General features: G+C 38.7%; 1 protein-coding gene across 1 annotated transcript; it reads left to right on the forward strand.

The window, feature by feature from the left end:
- Positions 1-257: 257 nt before the first annotated feature.
- Positions 258-9,804, forward strand: FOXF2 (forkhead box F2). Its single transcript, XM_075585817.1, has 2 exons — positions 258-2,154; positions 7,232-9,804. Exons 1-2 carry the CDS (start codon positions 1,179-1,181, stop codon positions 7,396-7,398), a joined length of 1,143 nt encoding a protein of 380 aa, XP_075441932.1. The 5' UTR covers positions 258-1,178; the 3' UTR covers positions 7,399-9,804.
- The last annotated feature ends 8,564 nt before the right edge of the window (positions 9,805-18,368 follow it).

Raw genomic sequence — 18,368 nt, forward strand, 5'->3', positions numbered from 1 at the left:
TACAGAGTATTATAATACAATAAATGCAACAAAGTCAGACAGTAGGAATGAAATCCCTGCCATGGAGATTTTACAATCTAAATCTGTGCAGTTTATTTGCTCCAGTTTCTCTCTCTCTAAACCCCCCCCCCCCCAGCTAATTTTATATAATATTAATCTGAATTAACCCTAATGTTAAAAGAGGCAGTGTGGACTTTATCCAATCATATTCAGCCTTCCTTTAGACTTCCTGCTTCCCTTGGCTGTGAAGCTCCTGTTTCTTGTCGGTTTACACAGCACACACAGGATGATACTGAACATCCACGATCTCCCCGGGTCCTGGTCCAGATCTGCAGAATCCCAAACATTCCTCGGGCTCAGGCATGCGCTGCCAGGGAGGGTGCAGGACGTTACCTTTGGAGTCTGGCACACTGGCGTGTGGCTGTGTTGACTGAAATGTCTAAATGAGGTTGATAAATGGTGTAATTGCGTGTATCGGAGAAGGATTGGGTGCAGCAACTCCTGCCCAGATGACGAGTGGACAGGGGCCAGATGGAAAGGGGTGGTCCTTTCACTGTTGTACATTTCTGCGATTAATTCAAGGGGGGTCTAAAGAAGAAGAAGAAAAAAGAGAGAGAGAGAAAGATTTAGAGAACTGATAGGTGGTCGAGTTTTGTTTGGCTGGTCTGTATTTTACGCAGAACTTGAAGCTAACGGTGTTTCCTCGATTTATAGGGTTAGGAGAGGGAGAAAAGGAGAGAGATGGGGGGCACCACTGAAATCTCACAGGCAATAATTTAGCCCTCCACGGAGCGTCGGGTCAAGCAACTATTTGCCAAGCTAAGGGTCGTAGATGGTCTTATTTTGCTCTCACAGGGACAGGAGCTGATTGCACAAGCCCTCCGCTGAAGGGAAGTTATGCAGACATCTGAGCCCTTGGATTTTAGCTGCTCCTTTTTCCTGAGCTGATAGTGCCACTCAGCGTCTCAACCCCTTGGACTTGATCTCCAGGGGATCTCGTGTCCTCAGCCGCCTTTAAGAAGTAAATAGGGCATCCAGTATCCAAAAAGTCAGGTTTTCAAGAGTGAAGGATCACACATACCTCAGTGTGCCCGGGCTCCTGTGTGTGTGAGTTGCTGTGTGTGTGTGTGTGTGTGTGTGTGTGTTAGTGTGTATGCGGTGGTCTGCAGTGCTTCCAGATGACCACAGAGACTCCCAACCTGCACTTAGATACCTCAGCCCCTCTCAGAACCATCCCTGCCACAGGAGCTCTGCAATCTGACCCGATGAGCCAACAGCCCACATCCATGGAGACTTCCTCCTCCTCCTCCTCTTCCTCCAAGAACAAGAAGCCAAACTCAGGGCTCAGGCGTCCAGAGAAGCCCCCTTACTCCTACATTGCCCTGATCGTCATGGCCATCCAGAGCTCTCCAACCAAAAGGCTCACCCTGAGTGAGATCTACCAGTTCTTGCAAGCCAGGTTCCCATTTTTCAGAGGGTCTTATCAGGGCTGGAAAAACTCAGTGCGCCACAACCTATCTCTCAATGAATGCTTCATCAAGCTGCCTAAGGGACTTGGGAGACCAGGTAAAGGCCATTACTGGACCATTGACCCGGCCAGCGAGTTCATGTTTGAGGAGGGCTCTTTCCGTCGTAGACCCAGGGGATTCCGAAGAAAATGTCAAGCCCTGAAACCCATGTACAGGATGATGAACGGGATAGGCTTTAGCACATCTATACTACCCCAAGGCTTTGATTTCCAAGCCCCACCTGCTTCACTTGCCTGCCACAGTAATGGCTACAACCTAGACATGATGACAAACTCTATGGCTGGGGGTTACGATGGCTTAAGCGGAGGTCACCATGTCCCACACATGTCCCCCAACCCTGGCTCTACCTACATGGCGAGCTGTCCGGTGTCCTCCAGTGGTGACTATGGTCCTGACAGCAGCAGCAGCCCTGTGCCCTCTTCTCCTGCCATGGCCAGTGCCATGGAATGCCATTCTCCATACACAAGTAATACAGCTCACTGGACATCATCAGGTGCCTCTCCATATCTGAAGCAGCAGGCCCTGCCACCCAGCAATGCAGCCTCGGCAGGGATTCACTCAGGCATGTCCTCCTACTCTTTGGAACAAACTTACCTCCATCAAAATACCCGGGAGGACCTCTCAGGTAATTTCCAATCATCTCCTTCATAAATCATAAAAAGCAATGTGACATGACAGATTTTCTGGTGATAAGCATATCTGGAATGGGCTAATGACTCGCCCTACTCTGTCTATCATTAAGTACCTTCTTATCTTCCATTTAATTCTGATATATTTTAGATTGACAGTGTATACACAGTGGTACAAAAAAGTGCGATGATCCTAGCGGACTTTAATTATAACATCCATATTTCCTCTACATTTTTTTTTTAAAGAAAGGGCAATCATATAATCCTTCTTTCTTTTTGTATAAAAGGGGATTTATCTTAGACAGCCTGCCGCCTTTTCTATTTTTTTTGTACAGCATTAACATTGCCCAAACAATTCAAACATACACAAGTAAAGCTAAGTATCCACCTATATTTTATTTTATTATGTTTGCTCTCCCAGATTTAAAATGCCGTCTTGGATCGCAAATTGTATGCTATTTGCAGTTTCTCAAGTGGCTTCCTAGCCTACCCTGGAAAATATATTACTCGTAGATCATGAAACTAATGCCCAAACAGACGTTCAGTAGTTTTATTTGGATGTGTGTCTAATCTATTGCATCTACTTAGATGTTGTTCATTCTTGTATAACTGAACTTTGGTTGACATTAAATGAATCAATTTTCAGTGATCAGTGAACGTAGTGGTAACCAAACAACTACAGCGCCTTTATTAAATTACTAAAACCACATGTAAAAAAAAAGGATAAAAGCTATTGGGTTGAACGGCTGTGATCACAGGTCATGTGTAAATCACACCGCAAATGCACCTCCAGGGACCCCAGATTACACGCGTTTATCAGTACTTAATATCTAACGGGGCTTTATACCCAGGTTTTACTAGCAGATTTAATAACCCTTTGGTTTAACAACATTGGGGAAACTAAATCTGATGTCGTTTAGCAGGTCAGATTTAAACACCGTATCAAATCAATGACTTGGACTAATGTAAACGAGATTGTCAGCAGCCTGCAGAATATTGTACAGGACACACATCTTGGCGTAATTTAAAAAAAAAAAACAAGGAAATATAACGCATTTATCTGCATAATACAGTGTATTGTTTGAAATATATATTAAGCATTACCAACATTTATGAGCGTAAGGGGTGATAATATTGCTCATTAGGCATTTATACAGTGTTGGAGTATTTCAAAATGTAAAATGTTTTGCAAAATACAGAACAAGTGGATGCAGAATAAATTGCATCATGTGGGAATTCTCTTTAAATTAGGTAACAAGTAAACCATTACTTGACATTGTGCAGAATGCAGCCCCTGTTCAATTGAATTAGAAAAAAGGGTGAATGGATATGTAATATGTAACATGCGATGATACAGCTGGTGGTTCGGTTCTGACTCCTGTCCTACAAGAAGGGCACACACACACACACACACACACACACACACTAAGTGCATAAAGATGGGGATGAACCAGGAGATGTAAAACAGGGCATCGAATGCTGGATTTGTGCAGCGAAATTTGCAAATAGGCCTTTTAAATGCGGGTCACAGAGGTTAACTAAACAAAGACAGTCTAGGCTGGACCACACCGGAGAGGATTTGAGCCTGACTTACCCCACATGAGAGCAGCCTCTTGTTCCATTTTATGGGAATTTCAACAAGTAACAACTGCAAAAATCCCTTGGTCCAGTCCCCCCCCCCCCCCCGTCCCCCGGTCCCCCACTCTTGTTGAACTGTCAATCACTTTCAGTCATGTCAGACAATCCTATTATCTATAAATCTACCCCCCTTTTGAAAGTCATCTCAATAATATAATTGTAATCCCGTATTGTGTCTTTTAACAAGGAGATTGCTTTTAAAACTGTAATGCTATTGTTAATAGCTGTATTCTGATATACGGATTTTGTATTATTCTTGCCGTTGCTTTTAGTCTTATGATTATTCCAATGACCCTAATTACATTATTATTATTAATAATAATAATAATTATTATTATTATTATTATTATTATTATTATTATTGGCTTAAGAATGCAGAACAGTACCAAAAGTATACCTATTCATATTGTCTGACATACTGGTAAAATCTTTGAGGTTATAGGTTATCATTTGAAGCACAATTCAGGAAACATACAAGATAAAGCTGGTCGCCATATGGCTGAATACACTGCTAATAATGCTGAATGACTTTCTCATCAAGGAAATACAAACACACATTTGCTATTACACAGCACACATTAGTCTGAATTAATTATAAATACCTATATAAAATGTTAATCAGTGGCATGCAGACTGGAAGAAGACATACACACACTATATATATATATATATATATATATATATATATATATATATATATATATATATATATATATATATATATATATATATAGCCTTTCAATACATGTTTTGCCATGTTAATATTTTATATTACTTAATCATGCTGGTCTGCTCAGATTTTTATCATATTCGACGGACCACATTGAGCATCTGTCTTTATTATTTGCCGCATACTTTTAGAAGCTCAATTTCTCTTTACATATACTTTATTTAATATTTATACACAATACACATACGTTACCTATGAAGGGCACATTTAAGTCTCCTAGATTTCGCTCATCATCCCATTGTTCCTGGGTTTAAAAAGTACTGTACACCCTAGTGTATTCAGTGTAGAAGTGCATCATTGTATACAAATCCTAATGTATAGCGGTGATCTTGAGGATTATAAACCAGATGCAAAGATACCAGAAGAATATGGAACAACTTAAGTGCTGTTATTAAATGTTACTCTGTTAGTAACAATACAAACAGGCGTGTTCATGCATTTTATTGGACTGGTGTGGCTATTATTATAATAATTATTATTATTTTTATTATTATTATTATTATTAAGATCTATTATTGTCAATCTGTCAAACTGTCTGAAATACATTTTGGATGTGTCAGTATCAAGATAAACCTCAGCCACTGAAAACTGTGCACCTTTAATGGGAAGTGAGCTTAACTAAAACATCAGGTTAAAACCTTGTGGTGGAGTTCTCTTCATCTACAAGTTTTATATTAGGAAACGCAATTCATGCTAGCAGTTACTGGTCATTTTCTAAAGCCATGTCAACGTTATACTAATCTGCTCGGCATAAACCATATTATGATCAGCAAACAACGACGGGGAAGAAGGAACACATTGACAGACATATACATGATGTGTGGATATATTCAGTAAAAAGATCTACTTAAAAAGTGCACTCGCTCCGCGCAGATATTTAACATTAATATCGTTCTCATTTAATTAATAGACAGCAGAATTGGAACATTAGTGAAGAAAAAAAATGGTTGTTCAAAACACGTCTTTACATTTTACATGGGTCCCTGATTTCCCATTTAAAGGTATATTTAAAATGAAAATTTTATGAGGTTTCTGTAACATATTAATAAGGATTATTAAAATAATCAGAATTTTAAAATCACGTTTGTAAATAGTTAAATTCCGGTTTTATTTTGCTCAAAGCCAACACAAAATCCGAATATCTTGTGCTCCGGGAATAAATGCTGTTGTTTCTTACTTTTATCTTGTATTCAATCCCCCAAATAAAAGTAATAGAGAAACTACCTTGCTGAGGTTTAGCAATACATACTTTCACACGTTGTTAAAACCATGGAAAGTGATTAAATCCTGGCCATAAAAAAATAAATTTGGAAACTCTTATATGAAACGTACATGGGCGAAGCACACCAGGAAGCATAACGAAAATCTATGTTAAAAGGCAAGAAAACTGAAGGATGTTGGACTAAAATATACAAGATAATTCATGCAGTGAAATGTGTGTATGCGGCTCCTATAGACTACTGTATTATCACATCTGGGAGCTGGGACAGCATCTGTGCACAGACCAGAAAATCCGTAGACATGCAGATACCTGTATATGGGAAACTTATGCTAATAATAATTATTGTGCTGAAATTGAAAAACAAGTCATTTTTGTGAGTTATTAATGTGTAACTGCTTTTCGGAATAAACATGCATATTTAGTGTGTGCTCCATGCAAACAAAAAAAACGTTCTCCTACAAATCTTTACTAACTTTGTGGAATAATCTGCCCTCTTACTTTTTTTTTGTTGTTACTATTGATGATAGAAGATATAATTAATCATATATGTTACCTGTTCACGTTACTGACCAATAGAACATTCAGTCATATGAAGTGTAAAAGTCTATGGGATTGTAAAGTATTGTGTTGTATGTCTTTATTTATATAGCGCCATTAATGTACATAGCGCTTCACTGTAGTAATACACGTGGTAATCATATAAATAACAAATCATATAAATAACAGGTCATGGGAATAAGTGCTTCAGACATAAAAGTAACATTAAAGAAGAGGAGTCCCTGCTCCGAGGTGCTTACAGTCTAATAGTATTATTTCTTACTCGGCATGTGTTATGTTATGTATCCTGGAAATTAACACATTGTGCCACAATATCACCCTACCTTCAGAGTGTGTGTATATATATATATATATATATATATATATATATATATATATATATATATATATATATATATATATATATATATATATATATATATATATATATATATATATATATATATATATATATATATATATATATATATATATATATATATATATATATCCTTCAGAGTATACCCTTCAGAGTATATATATATATATATACACACACACACACACACACACACACACACACACACACACACACACACACACACTCTGAAGGTAGGGTGATATTATTTTTTTTATAAAATCAAAAACAAAAACAAATACTCGATACCGTTCTGTGGCAAACGAAATGCCACAGAACGGTATATGAATGTGTGTGTGTGTGTGTGTGTGTGTGTGTGTGTGTGTGTGTGTGTGTGTGTGTGTGTGTGTATATATATATATATCATTAGAACTCATGAAGTGTCTTCTTTTTACTATGTAACTATGATCTATGGTGGCGCTTTGAAAATACACGATAGTAATAATAAGCATATAATATATACATTTTTCTATTTTATTTATCTATTTATACAAAGCTTTAATAACCGTGTCCTTGTGTTTATTTCAGTGGGATTGCCTCGTTACCAACACCACTCCTCTCCAGTGTGTGATAGAAAGGATTTTGTCCTCAATTTTAACGGGATTTCATCTTTCCACCCTTCTGCCAGTGGCTCTTATTATCACCACCATCACCACCAAAGTGTCTGCCAGGATATTAAACCCTGTGTCATGTGATGGGATCAGGCTCGGGAAAGACACTGTGGCATGTTGTGTGAGTGGGCATCATCAGACTGCTGGATCTGACATGTGCACCCCAGTGCAAGGCTGCCACGGGGCACCAATGCCCTAACACCTATCCATGGGACACGCTGTATAACATAGTGTATGTTACATAGCTAAACATATCGCTGTAATCTTCCATCGGCTGTCATATATCCAGGCACTTAAATGTGGCATTGTCCTTCCAACATGTTTGTAATAATAGGGTTTGTGATATGTTAACAATTTGAATACATAACTTGCACACCCTTTCCATAACCAAGCAAAATGTGTGGAAATACTCCCCTCAAGTGTAGAGAAGGGAACATGGGCTCATTTCACTATATGGGAGGGGGATACTTTTTTATTTTATTTTTACCATTGCATACTGTATGTTGTATTATTATTTAGTATCGCAAGTAAAAGACTTCTCCCTCTGGGGTTTCTATTAAATTGAGGAGCAAATGTTTGTCACAAGCCAAAGGAATTCTTTTGTTAAGACAATATAGTGTAAAATACTATTGGAACAGGAACAGTTTCCCATCACAAGTGGGAACAAAAACATGGCAGCAGTTTTTATGAAGGAAAATAGTTGCCTGTTTGCTAAGACACATTAAGAACAGATATTCGTTTCTGAACTTAACACCGTGTTGCCCTCCAACACAGATTTCATATGTTTACATATATTAAGATTGTTATTCATTTTATCTCATCTAATATAGTTGAGAGAAAAAAAATGCATTCAATCAATTACCCGACCATAATATGTCAGGGTGCATTTTGGAAAACAGCAAGTATATAATGTCAGTATATCAGGTATAAAATGAACTACACGTCTATATACATAACCTGTCATCACACAGAGTGACCCGCAAAAATATATATAGTGACTATTCCCTCTGGCAGACAAGAGGTTCATTTTGATTCTCACCCGACAGAGAATGTTTTCTAAATAGCAATAAAAGGAAATGTTTCATCTTAAAGTAATTCTGTGCTAAATGTTGGGATAATGGGGTACTCTGTTTAGATTGTGGATCTGCCATTTTTATGTAAATATTTTTGAGCTGCAGTATGACTTAAAAGTTAATAATGGCTGAGATCAGTAAAAGGGATGCAAGAAGATGTACTCTGTGTACACTGTATTTACAGTGTAAGTGGCCATCCCATCACATGGGCACTCTCACAGCATTGAGAAACTTATAAAACATTAACTATGGCTGTATTGCCTGTTGTCTGGATTTGCTAGTGAGCTCTAGGAAGTGGATTCTTACTTCTTTCTAGATGTTAAGGTGCAAGTGAAGGACTGTTGTGGATCTAGATTAGAACACCACAGCAGTTTAACAGCCAATTTACATTTGTACTCATTTTTTAAAGCCTTGTGGAATTAGAACGATGACATATATATTTTATTACCAAAAACGTTACATTATGTTGAATTAAATTCACCGAATTATGTCAACCTAGAAATCATAATGTAGCAAACATGCATTTGTGGCTCCCATTACCGCCCAAAGTATTAGTAAAATAAGTGTATATAATAATAATTAACAAAAATATTTTAGTATTGCAAGAAAGCAACGTTATATTTTTTAGGTTTTCTTACCACAGTATTTTTGAATATGTGTTATTGAAACGTGTATAATCACACACTATGCTTTTAAGGAGAGAATATATTTGCACTTATGTATACTTTAAATTTTTGTTCAAATATTCAGATGTACATTTTTTTCAATAAAATGTTTATAACTAATGCTCAGTACTTAGAGATATTATCTTATCTAAAGCAGGTTCTGCTTAAAGCTAACATTGGCCCTGACAGTTTAATTACATACACTGTTACTACCGGTACACAACATTGCATTGAGCATATAGTCCAATATGATTTGAAGAGACACTGAAGGTACCAGGTTCGTCTAAATATACGTAAATCACATAGTTTTGACATTTATATATTATTTCAGTCCATGTGTTTCTGATCACTATTTTTTAAGCAATACAAAATAATGATGGAGAGCTAACTCTGTGCATAACCACACAGACAAATAACTGTTGCAGAGTTTATAGTATTAATGCCTCTTATAACTTGATCATAGGATGGTCACAGACACATCACGAATATGCTGACTCCTAACAGTTATAGCACTTTTTACAACACACTACTGGGTACATAGGGTACACACAGACATGATTCAATAAACGCACGGCCATTGGTCCATATGGAGCATAATGATGGTTCCTGAAACAAAGGCAGAGGCCAATATTGCCCTAGAAGTCACATTGTTCTCCCTGGTGGTTTAGAGATTAGTACTGGTGCATCGCATATTGCTGTCTAAATTTATTTTTGTTAAGCCTTATTTACATTAAACCAATATAAACTGTGAATTGCCAGAAGTCTCCCTGTTTCCTGCCGAGTTCCCAGATCCTATAAATAAAGGTTGATGCTGAGCTAAATAAGAGGAGATCCTGCCCCGCTGATGGCCCTGAGGCTGAAGCTGCATCAAGTGCCTAAACCCTCTGCTGTGCTGACATCTGACTGTCACAGAACCAGCTCCTGCTGCCACTCTGAGTCTCGATGAGTGAGTTTAAGTTATGATAGATTTGGCTAAACCACTGGAAGATGAAGATAAAAAGTCATGTACATCAAGTTCTGCCTGTAAAGATGTACACTGTACATAACAAAGGAAAAATAGGATCCTCTGCATGACAGAAATACACATAAGTGTAAGAAATAAGTCACCCCAGGAAGAAATTACCATAACAAAAAATAATGGGGACACGAAGTACTATTTTTAAAAGAAAGAATTTCAGAACCACTGATCTAAAATGTAATGTCACTAAAACTCATCTAAACTTTTAAACTGCTTACAAACTGATGGAACTACAGATTAGAGAAATAGTTGCAATGAAATGTATTCAATTGTGGAGAAAGAAAGCTATACAGTAGCCTAATAGTATTTATGGGAGTCTCCAGCAACATGGATGGGTCAGTCCTAATAAAAAATTAACAGCACCCCATTAATCAAAAAAGATATTCAATTGCTTCCTATACAATTGTTTTTATTCTTTGAGTAATATAATGTAGCGTTTTGATTCACCTTTTGTACCAGTTTCACAATTGTGAGACATTGATAGATATTCCCTGGTTGCAAAATGGGGCAAAATTAGCACACAAAAAAATAAAACAGCACCATCTTGTACTTTTCAAAGCAAAAAAAAAATACAAATGTATCCTATGGGACATTATTCTTTGATAAATCTGTGACATTTTGTAGCTCCAGTTTGCGTCAACGGTCAAAAAATGTTGTGTAGTTGGGTATATTGTTGCATAAGAAGTGGATCAGTGGTGATACGTCCATAGATGTAAAGGGTGTGTACTAAAATAATATGTATGTGCAATACAAAATGAGTGAAAATGTTGTCAAAATTGTTCACCCAGCAAAACCTGGTGTAAATCCTACAGTCCGTTCATATTGTTAGAGCAGAATTAAAAGTGCTTCATTTGCTATATATCAATAACACAATACTGAGACAGAGCACCAATTTTTGGTTATATACTGTATAATAACTAAATATGAATATTTTCAGTGGGGTTATTTTAAAATATATTAAACTAATTATTGATAGTTAATGACTCTAGTTATTAAATGAAAAAAAGATACAACTATGTTTTAATGAAAACTTTATCATGCAGGTAAGCAAGACAATGCAATGCGTCAAAAGTCATTTCAAAGAACAAACTACGCATCATACAGTATGTAACAAGTCGTACAACAACCTGTATAAACACAACAGATATTTTATTATGGCCTGATCTACTTTTACGCAATACATTTATTTACAAAAAGCATGTTAGCATATAGGCCCACTGGTATACCCCGCGGTTGCAGTGCCCTGCACTGTTAATACCCTTGCTTTGGAATCTAACTGAACTGTGTGCTGTCTCTTACTACTGGACTCCAATCTGGTAATTATACATACATACAGTATATACATATATAAATATATATATATATATATTTTATTTATTTTTTTAATGTATATATACATACATACACACACACACACACAACAGAAATAGTCGTGTTAGTCCAGTTGCGATAGTGCCGAATAAATGAGTTCTTCAGTATTAGGTGATACCTTTTTTATTTGGACTACCAATTTATGTCATAGGACAAGCTTTCGAGAGTTCTCCTCTCTTCCTCGGGTCAGTAATACTGAGTTACAAAGGAATCTATGGCAAAAAAGAGGTTAGGAAAGCAACAAAAAAAAAAGAGACAGATGTACTGTAGATAAGGTAGGGTGAGAAAGGGATGTTTGAAGACATTGTAAGGGTAATATAACGGTGACAAGGAACAGCATGGAGGGGGAAGGGGATGCTGTGGGGGTTATGGGGGGGGGAAAGGTGTGGATAAGAACATTGGCAGAGGGGCAGGCAGGATAATTACAAACAATTGTGATAGTGTGTGAGAAATCCCATATCCGCATGAAGTCCTCTTGTTTTGTTGTCAAAGAGTCTTATCATTCTGAGTTCAAATGTTTTCCGTTCTTGGGTGCATTTAAACATTCCATTGAGGATTTTGATTTTTAAATCATTTATGGAATGATCTGGTTGTGAGAAATGATGTCCCACTTGATAGCAGTATCTTACTATAACCCCCTATGTGTCTTAAATTGCTTTACAACATTAAAGGTAAGCATCTGACAATTGCCCTTGAATTCTGAGTTTATATAAAACGTATTGTAACTTTTTTTTTTTAATCTTTGAATTGCAGCTATATGCATTGCTTTATTTCTAGGACATAACAGATTACAATGTATTTTTTATAACATTACTTGAACAAGAACATGAAGGTCAGTTCCTGAATCTCAAACCAGCATTGACCACGTCAAACACCCGTGCCTAACCCGCAAGGCCATCTTCTAACTCCAACTAGTAATGAACCGGCCTGCTTTTACCAATGAAGAAAAGAAGATATTTACAAACGCCGTTTTCACTCACTTCGCTACAGTATTTCAGTAAGCGGTGTAGGGATGATGTATCCAAATCTCCCAACTGCAAAACCGGTGTGAAATATCATACTACAAAATATCAATGAAATAAAAAAATATATATATTCAAAAAAAATTCCGCTTGATAAATCTGGTGTAATGTTTTTCTACCAATTGTTTCCCCTTTTGTATCTGGGAGAAATGGGGTGTTATTTATTAAAGAGTTCTGCTGCAAAAAAAAAATCGGCTGCTGCAGATTTATCAGTTAGAACATTTCACCTGCATGCAATGTTTTTTTTATACACAAGGTGCTATTTTTGCTGTGGTTTTGCAGCCGAGAAGGGCCAATAAATAAACTGCCCAACTAGGTGAATATCCAAGAAAATAGAGTTTCGGACACAATTATTAACAATTATTATTATCATTTATCTGTAAAGCGCCAGAATATTCTCCAGCGTGGTACAATGGGGCTTACAGAGATTTGCTAGTTACATCAACAGTTACATACAAATAAGGACAGACACGCACAAACTGATACAAAGAGGTAATGAGGGCCCTGCTCATGAGAGTTTACTATCTAGAGGGAATACGGGGCAGTGTTGAAACAAGAAGGTAAAGTGGTTGCTTATTGCGGGATGCTGTATGCTCCAGGGACGAGTATGGTCATTATTTACAATATTAAGGTGTTTGAGCTGCAAAACGGGTGCAAGCAAAATAAAAAATAAGATAGCACCAAATATTTAAGGGACAAAATAAAATCAAATTAGAAAGCATTTTTTCTAAACCTGGTGCTGTGCTTTGCCTCAGTTGTGCAGCAGGGAAGCCTTCATGAGTACATTCATAATTGAATGCAAATTAGCATTGGAAAGAAGAAAAGTAAGAAATATTCTGCAGTCTCTTAATCATTGGAAATACATCTGTATTTTATGGGATTGAAACACATTGGGTAGATCACTCTTAAAGGCGGGGTTAAGAATGGACTGTGCTATATTAAACCTAGGTATGGCCTCATTTCAACAAGTGAATATATTTGAAGAAAAGTGGGATAGCTAGAAAGAAACGCAAGAAATGAATGATCCTTTTATTTTAATTGAAGGGCTGAAAGCAAATTATTATTAGCTATGAAACATTCTTCTTTTAAGGTTCATGTGGAATGGACAAAAAATAATTATTACATGAGCAACATTTTATATTATATTACTGATGCTTTCTATTTACTTACAGCAAAAAACTGCAAGTATCAGAATAAAGAGAATGTCAAATAAAACACCAAAAAATGAATATCGGTTCATATCACACTATTTAGATACCCCCACATTGTGCGGCTGTTCACCAAGTGAGAAAAGGAGCATTGTATACATTTTGGGAAAATTGCTGAAATGTTGGTTATTTATTTAAATACAATCTGATATTGGTATCCCCTTTATTTTCACCATGAGTTTTATATAGTGCATGTAAATGTGTTTGGATAATGCACACGTATCAAGCTCCCAAAAAGTGTTTAGAAGCATGGCAAACAAAAAAAAAACCCAGATGTACTTTAAAATAGAGAAATCCAGAATGCATCGATGTGCTTCACACATTCTGTTTTGTGGTCTTGCAGCAGAATTCTCATTCTTTCTTTGCAGTGTGGTGTATACTTTAGAACAATGCCAACAGCATTCAGTCATTTGATCCAGTAATCACAGATAAACATTTGAGGGATAATCAAAATATGCTATGGGGAGACATACTGTGTGGCCAAAAAGCTTACTTCTCTGCAACTCTATAAACGTCACAATAGTTTTTGGAGTTTAAATACTGTTTTGCAAAACTGGCGAAAACAAAAGATACAAATAATATAACATCAGGTTTATAAAACAAACAAAAATAAATCTGTGTTTCTTTTTTTCTGCACCATTTTTCTGCTCCAGTTTTGTGGCTGGGAGAATTTGGTCAATAACCTGCACATTGTTCTTGCAGTTCAACATCTTCAATCTGCATGTTATAGCTGCACATCAATCTGCGAGCACAGACTGTATCTTGTGTCCAGTGTTCTTCACATAGATCAGACAATTCTCTTGACTGCCAGAGGGGCCTGAAATATATACCAATCTGTTGCAGGCCCCTCTGCCAGCGATGGAGATAAAGCAGCCTGTAGGCGCTGCTCAGACAACTCTATTACGAGTGTCTCTCATCTGTGTTTACTTTTCCTGTCATATTTCAACAATTACATTTTATAAACAAAATTTGTGAGAGTATACAAACAGTTTGGAATTTCGGTCACGAAAAAAAAACGAAGACTTCTTTAGTGAATATATCAAATCTCTTTCATTCAGAACAGCATAAAACCGGGTGGTCTGTTTGATAACCCACAGACTGCAGTATCGGCCCGTGGGAAAAATATACTGGGCCAGAGTCCCAAATTTGATTGTTGCTCGACAGGAGTAGTGAGCTAAAGAGAAACAACGCCATTTTGAAACACTCGTCCCCTGTCTGCTATTTGCCCCTGTTGTGTTGTGAATGCGTGGGCACTGTGTTTACCTATTACAAAACTAAGGATGGGAAGGCCTCAGTCTTCAATGAGCAATTCAGGTTAACTCTCTGCTTACACTACATAATATGTATCAGGTGTAACTTTTCGGACACACCAATTATCTTCTACCAATCAGATACTGAGCATTACCATATAATAATCACTAGTGGCTATACCAATTACTCTTTGACAAAGTCCCATTGGTGGGACGAAATGCATCAGAGATACTTTGTGGCATGTTTGTAGTTTTCTAGTACACATTAAAATGATCTTTTTTTACTAATTGCGCTTGGTTTTTGAACTTATCCCTATGGACGGCTGTGAACCGCCATTTCAGCATTTTTTCTAGTAATGTAAGTAAATAATAAGAGTAATGTAATTCATGTATATACTGTATGACACAGTGACAGGGGAAAAATCTATTACAAGGTTGGAGCAGTGCCAAACCAAGACTTTATTGCGCCCTGGGCAGACACAACATTTAGCGCCCCTAATCACTGCCGCAGGTCACCTCACCACCATCGCTGCAGGTCACCTCACCACCATCGCTGCAGGTCACCTCACCACCATCGCTGCAGGTCACCTCACCACCATCGCTGCAGGTCACCTCACCACCATCGCTGCAGGTCACCTCACCACCATCGCTGCAGGTCACCTCACCACCATCGCTGCAGGTCACCTCACCACCATCGCTGCAGGTCACCTCACCACCATCGCTGCAGGTCACCTCACCACCATCGCTGCAGGTCACCTCACCACCATCGCTGCAGGTCACCTCACCACCATCGCTGCAGGTCACCTCACCACCATCGCTGAAGGTCACCTCACCACCATCGCTGCAGGTCACCTCACCACCATCGCTGCAGGTCACCTCACCACCATCGCTGCAGGTCACCTCACCACCATCGCTGCAGGTCACCTCACCACCATCGCTGCAGGTCACCTCACCACCATCGCTGCAGGTCACCTCACCACCATCGCTGCAGGTCACCTCACCACCTTCTTTAAATGTTCTCAGTCTCCCCAGTCGCTGGGCACCTCGCACGGCAGAAGCTTCCACCACCACCATATGTTTGTTTGTTTGTGTGTGTGTGTGTGAGCGGGCACACACACACACACACACCGGACACTAGCTACCAGGACACCTTTTTACATTTCCCGTGGTCATGAGCATGTCCAGGAGGCTGAGAATGATGCAACTCAGAGGGGAAGCAGAGATGGAGAAGCGTGTCTTCAGCAACCCCTAGCCAGACTGCCGCCGCCGCCGCCGCCTTGTGGAAGCGTGCGCACACACAGGGCACTCAGCTTGGCCGCCAACATCAAAGACACATTTTTACATTTGCTACGCACCGTGGAAAATGTAAAAACATATCCTGGCTGCTGGCGGTCAAGCTGAGTGCCCTGTGTGCACACACGTGTCATGCAATGTCATGCTCTATCCCATGTCCCCCACCAAGGGCCGGCAGGGACAAAACACCCCTTGCACTCACAGCCAATCACAGTTTAAGGGCTAGGGATGTATGATGTTTGAGATACTGGGACAGGACAAACAAAGGTAAGATGGACAATTAAAAACATCCCTTGGTGAACATTGCATGATATGTACAGTACTGTGGTATATTCCTTATCATAGTTTGTCAATAAACCTGGAACAGTTTGGACGATGTTTGAAGTTTGTTTCAGACTGAGTTTTTAATCAGATTAAATCAATCCATTTCAGTGAGTTGAATTTGGTTAGAGTCTGAAATACTGTACAATATTAAAACCACCCCCCTATCTCTGCCGCGCGGGGAGGCCCCTGGCAGAAGACATGAAGCACAACACAGTAACACTCTCATATGTGAGGCGCCCCACCGTGTAGTAGTGCCGGCACGGCACGCAGTACTAACAGTATTAACAGTACTAACAGTACTAGCAGGCATGGCGCCGCACAACGGTATGAGAGCGTGCTGGCCTCTGTTGTTTTCGCACCCCCTTTGGTCGGCGCCCAGGGCCAGTGCCCGGCCAGCGCGCCCCTTAATCCGGCACTGGGTTGAAGTGTATACTCCTATAACAGGTACCTTAGGCCGCACCCATGGTGAAAGCAAGGGCACGTGCGATGTTGCGCGCCACAAACAAAAGGCTGTACCTCAATGAGGACGGCCAAAGAGCGCGCGTGCGCATGAGAGTGATGGAGCGGACGATTTTTCGCATGACAAAATATTTGATCTTGTCGTGCAACGGCCAGGTCACGTGAGCGGTTCAGCCAATGAGGGCGAACCAGCTCAATGACATCACGGCCAGACCTCCGTCACGCCTTCGCCACGCTTCCCCGTCTCATCTCCCCCTAGGCCACAAATCGCCTCTGCGGCAGGCGCACGTAACGTCACGCACGCCCTCGCATGCCTAGTATAGCCTCGGCCTTACACAAACAATCTGAATGTAAAATGTGTTCATCCTTCACACAACATTTCCTTTTATGTGTTATTCTGGGAAAAAGAGAAGGCTGATTTAGTACACAGTAAATGAGAAGATTTATGGGTCTGCTACTATGTTAAACGGCGGAACTTACTAATCATTTGAGATAACTCGAGGATAATTTGGGACAAGGATAGATTTAACTCTCCACATATTATATCATGCTATTTAGATTGTTAAATATCTAGAGTGCCAAGGCAATGGAGCAGCCATTGCGATCTGAGCTGCTATCTACCTGGCTATTCGCGTGGCTAGTTATGCTATATAGCCATTTTGCCTACACTGTTGCTATTCAATTCACAGGCATTCAGTATCTCTAGTTTATTCTGCTACTATCTGATTCATTAAAATCAGAGTCATCTGTACCTCTCCCTTTGTTTGGCTAACAACCTAGCATTGTATCTTCAAAGAATTTATAATACATTTTGGTGGGGAGTGACCTACAGTGTATCAGTTTATTCATCTTAGAGAGGGTTCATCAGCCCTAATTGGGTTCTCCACCTTGTCCTTTATATTACATTATATATTATTCTCATTTAGTGGCCTCATTTAATCAATTACCCCTGCATTATATTGCAGTCATTACAATATCTTCTTTATTGTACTAGCATTAATAGAGGTCGTGTTGCCACTTATATATCTCTTATTATGATAGAATTTTCTACAGCTATCTAATCTGCTTCTGTATCTGGTATATTTTCAACTAGTTTAAATCTAGAAGCTTTTTGTTACTGCTGCTCTAAATTATACACACTTTTTAATTACTGTCTACACTAAAATAGTGATATATGTTTTATGAGCCCTTAATTTTGTGCGTTAAAGGTAATGTTTTAATTTAGGTGGTGTGCAACAAAGTGAATTCTTTGTGAGAGTTCCTCTAGGCACCCTCCATTTTTAGTTCTCTGGAAATAATATCACATGCCTGTATTGTTTCTCTCTCCGAAGCTCACGAGTAAGGACATTAATTGCATTTGAACTGTTGTAA

Source organism: Ascaphus truei, chromosome 2 (assembly GCF_040206685.1).
Source record: "Ascaphus truei isolate aAscTru1 chromosome 2, aAscTru1.hap1, whole genome shotgun sequence".
Classification (NCBI taxonomy): Eukaryota; Metazoa; Chordata; class Amphibia; order Anura; family Ascaphidae; genus Ascaphus; species Ascaphus truei.